At 41.1% G+C, this 4,212-nt stretch overlaps 1 protein-coding gene across 1 annotated transcript; it reads left to right on the top strand.

Annotated features, from left to right (window-relative positions):
* Positions 1-752: 752 nt before the first annotated feature.
* On the top strand, positions 753-1,685 carry LOC117099665 (60S ribosomal protein L6-like). Its single transcript, XM_033239101.1, has one exon. It carries the CDS (start codon positions 772-774, stop codon positions 1,585-1,587), a length of 816 nt encoding a protein of 271 aa, XP_033094992.1. The 5' UTR covers positions 753-771; the 3' UTR covers positions 1,588-1,685.
* The last annotated feature ends 2,527 nt before the right edge of the window (positions 1,686-4,212 follow it).

Here is a 4,212-nt window from a genome sequence, read left to right as displayed (position 1 = left end):
GACTGTGCAATTCCCACTGCAATGCTATATTCCCAAATAAATATCATTTTCTTTTAGAGGGCCTCTCTCTGTGATTTAGACTAACAGCAATAAACCAAAAGTAGGGCTGGTAGACATCATGAGTAAGTAAAATGCATTAAGGTCTTTGGTCTCTGTCAAAGTAATTGTACTAATAGAAAACTATTCATGAAAGTTAATTTAGAAAATACAGAAGTCTTTTCAGCACCCCTAACATCACATGATGGGGACTGGAAATGACTATTCTTCCCCATCTCTAGACAAGGCAAATAGGGAAAAAAACTAACTTTACACTAGGAAGTGCATGCCTGTAGTCCCAGCTACTTGAAAGGCTGAGGCAGGAGGATCGCTTGATCCCATGGTTCAAGGCTGCAGTGAGCTATGATTGTACCAGTGCACTCCAGCCTGGGCAACAGAGTAAGACCCTATTGAGGAAGAAGAAGAAGGAGAAGGAGGGGGAGAAGGAGGAGGAGGTGGAGGAGAGGAAGAAAGAGGAGGAGGAGAGAAAGGAGGAGGAGGAGAGGAAGGAGGAGGAGGTGGGACAGAAAGAAAGAAAAAGAAAAGGAAGGAAGGAAGGAGGGAGAAGGAAGAGAAAGGAAAGAAAAGGAAAAAGGAAGGAAGGAAGGAAATATCTAGGCAGCTATGAAAATTAGTCTGTTTTCAGGAAGGATCTAAATGGAATAGGTAAGGCATTAAGCAGTTACAATGTCTAATTTAAATTGAAAACACAAGTTCTCTTTCCCATCTTGCAAGATGGCGGGTGAAAAAGTTGAGAAGCCAGATACTAAAGAGAAGAAACCCGAAGCCAAGAAGGCTGATGCTGGTGGCAAGGTGAAAAAGGGTAACCTCAAGGCTAAGAAGCCCAAGAAGGGGAAGCCCCATTGCAGCCACAACCCTGTCCTTGTCAGAGGAATTGGCAGGTATTCCCGATCTGCCATGTATTCCAGAAAGGCCATGTACAAGAGGAAGTACTCAGCCGCGAAATCCAAGGTTGAAAAGAAAAAGAAGGAGAAGGTTCTTGCAACTCTTACAAAACCAGTTGGTGGTGACAAGAACAGCGGTTCCCGGGTGGTTAAACTTCGCAAAATGCCTAGATATTATCCTACTGAAGATGTGCCTCGAAAGCTGTTGAGCCACGGCAAAAAACCCTTCAGTCAGCACGTGAGAAAACTGCGAGCCAGCATTACCCCCGGGACCATTCTGATCATCCTCACTGGATGCCACAGGGGCAAGAGGGTGGTTTTCTTGAAGCAGCTGGCTAGTGGCTTGTTACTTGTGACTGGACCTCTGGTCCTCAATCGAGTTCCTCTACGAAGAACACACCAGAAATTTGTCATTGCCACCTCAACCAAAATCGATATCAGCAATGTCAAAATCCCACAATATCTTACTGATGCTTACTTCAAGAAGAAGAAGTTGCGGAAGCCCAGACACCAGGAAGGTGAGATCTTCGACACAGAGAAAGAGAAATATGAGATTACAGAGCAGCGCAAGATTGATCAGAAAGCTGTGGACTCACAAATTCTACCAAAAATCAAAGCTGTTCCTCAGCTCCAGGGCTACCTGTGATCTGTTTTTGCCCTGACGAATGGAATTTATCCTCACAAATTGGTGTTCTAAATGTCTTAAGAACCTCATTAAATAGCTAACTACAAAAAAAAAAAAAAGTTGAAAACACAATACACATACCTTTGAGATTCTTTTTTAGATCACTGAAATGCACTTCCTTTAGACCAAACATCTAAAGGACACTGTTAAATATAAAGTTTAAACATAAAAAGCCCTTATAATGCAGTAAACATTTATGTGGGCTGAAGAATATATTCAATTGTGTAAGACTGAAGAATTGATAAAACAGTAAGTGCTCCTTTGTATGCTACTTAGAGATTAATATAGAGCTGTTGAATATCAGTTGCAACTTAACATGCTCAGATTTTTGCGTTTTTTTTAGTTGCTCAAGATTTGGCACATTTTTTTCTGTTGCGTGAAAGCCCATGCATGCAATTACCTGTGAGGAAAGCTACAGACAAGGTAGGGCCACTTTGCCTTAACAGAAGTAGCTGTACATTATCAACTGCATATTCTCCATCTCTGGTCCTAAATCTAGCAGGCCATCCCAAAAGCTTCCATGGGGGCTTCAGCATGTATCATTTACTTCCTGTTCAAAAAAATAGTTCCTTAAACAGCAATTCTCTTCCTGTGGCCAAAAACTGTTTCAAACACTCTATGATGAAATTATGCAAAAGAAACAAAACAAGTGATCCTGTGGATGTTACAAAATGGCAATCAGGAAGTCTAATAGCAGCCTAAGACCACTTGGAAGGAGGATAAAATTAAACATCTGCTCAAAGACACAAAAGAAATTTTGTTGACAATGTTTTTTTAACGGTCCAAGTGTCGATCTGAAGATTCCATTTTGAAGTCACTGAAGTTATACCAAGATACATTTTTTATTCAATGAAAGTGCTCAGAGGTGGGTGGGGCAAGTTTCCATGTCAAACAAATAAAAGTAGATGATAAATAAAAAGAAGAAATGAAAAATGATGTAATACAAAGCAATTTAGCTCTGCCAGATGCTTCTGTAGCAAACAAGCAATCCCAGCAAGTCAAATGCATGTCCTGTTATCTTCCCAATAGCTTCAATAACGAATTATTTGGTGTGAAAGCAAGCTTGGGCCCCAGCTCTTGACAGTTTTATAGTCCTTGGTCAAAGTTTTCAACAGCATTTGGGGCAGGCGTCACTAGGCAGCTAGATTACACATACTGAATTTCCACTTACAGATACACAATATTTACTTTTCAGGGTGAGCCAGTAAACCAGATCACCAATTAGGCCACACATTCTTTGTGCCTCATGAAAGCTAAGCAAAGACTGTGGATGTAAAAGCCTCAAAAACACATGCAGCTGGAATTCCCTCCAATGTGCCTTCATACAATCTCCATGAAAAAGACTCTCAGTGACCACTAGTCTTCTATATCAAAAGCACTTAAGTGTGAAAACACTGAGAGTGTCTCTCAAGTGGAGAGTTCTAGTTCTGTGGGTTCTGAAGACCCACATCCAGGTGGCTGAAAGGATCAAACTTCAGAAACAGAGGCAAAGTTTTACCAAAAAATCACCTAAACTCTTTGTGCTCCCTATCACTCAGCCTGTCATTCAAGTTTCTCCGCAATCAATTCAACTTTTTAAACCAAAATTTCCTTAAATGAATCCTATGTTCCAATCAAACTGATCTTCTCATGGTCTTCTAAATATGTAGTATGTATTTCTACCTCTCTGCCTCTGCTCAAACCATTGGCTCCACTCAGAATGTCATCATCCTGCCCTCCCTATCTCTTCTTCCTCATCATAAATCTAACACTTGCATCCAGACCCCGTTCAAATGCAACCTCTGCCATGAACACTTCTTGACTACAGTGATTTCTGTCTTCTCTGGCCTCTTGTAGCATTAACTGCTTTTATACAAATTTGATGCTAATACTGCTACATGAACATCTTCATATCATTATAGAACTTTTTATGTATGTGTATTTTGCCCTCCCAAAAAACTGCCCAGGCACCTGTAAGCCAATTCTACTTGGGTGGCTGTCATACTGCAAATTCAACAAATCTACACCAAACCTATATCCTTCTTAACTATCTACTGCCAGAACCATTATTCATACATTTCAGCTAGGCTCAAAACTATGAAATCACCTTGGATTTTTCCATATTTCCCATATTCAATTAGTCACCAGGGCCTGGGAATTTTAGCATTGTCATATGTCTTGCAACCACTGCTTTTTCGATTTTTGCTGCCAACACCCCTGTTCAGGCCTTTATTTCCTCATCTGGACTATTTCAATAGTCTCCCAATGGCCTCTCTCTCTGTAGTTTATCTACCACCTCCAATCCAATCTGAGCATACAACTAGACATCTTCTCAAATACAGCTCTGACTCACATGATTTCTCTGTGTAAACATCTCCAACGGCATCCCAAGGCCTACCAAATAAAGCAAAAATTCCTCAATTTGGCCTGAACTAGGCCCAGTGTAGTGGATGTGGTCATGCCACCCAGATCCTCTACCAGGATAATCATTCCCCTAGATACCAGCAATGTTGGCTTCTGCCAGGTCATAATTGAATCCCTTGCCAGAAATCGCCCTTAGCAAAAGAAGCAGTTTGTCCTAAGTTTGCTCCCTCCCCAGAGGTAGCC

This window comes from Trachypithecus francoisi, unplaced genomic scaffold, assembly GCF_009764315.1.
Source record: "Trachypithecus francoisi isolate TF-2019V2 unplaced genomic scaffold, Tfra_2.0 Lachesis_group17, whole genome shotgun sequence".
NCBI lineage: Eukaryota > Metazoa > Chordata > Mammalia > Primates > Cercopithecidae > Trachypithecus > Trachypithecus francoisi.
The sequence above is the reverse complement of the archived record's forward strand: the minus strand, read 5'-3'. Positions and strand labels throughout refer to the sequence as shown.

What these genes read in the sequence shown, in the direction of transcription:
- LOC117099665 (XM_033239101.1), top strand. Translation starts at nt 772, where the DNA reads ATGGCGGGTGAAAAAGTTGAGAAGCCAGATACTAAAGAGAAGAAACCC.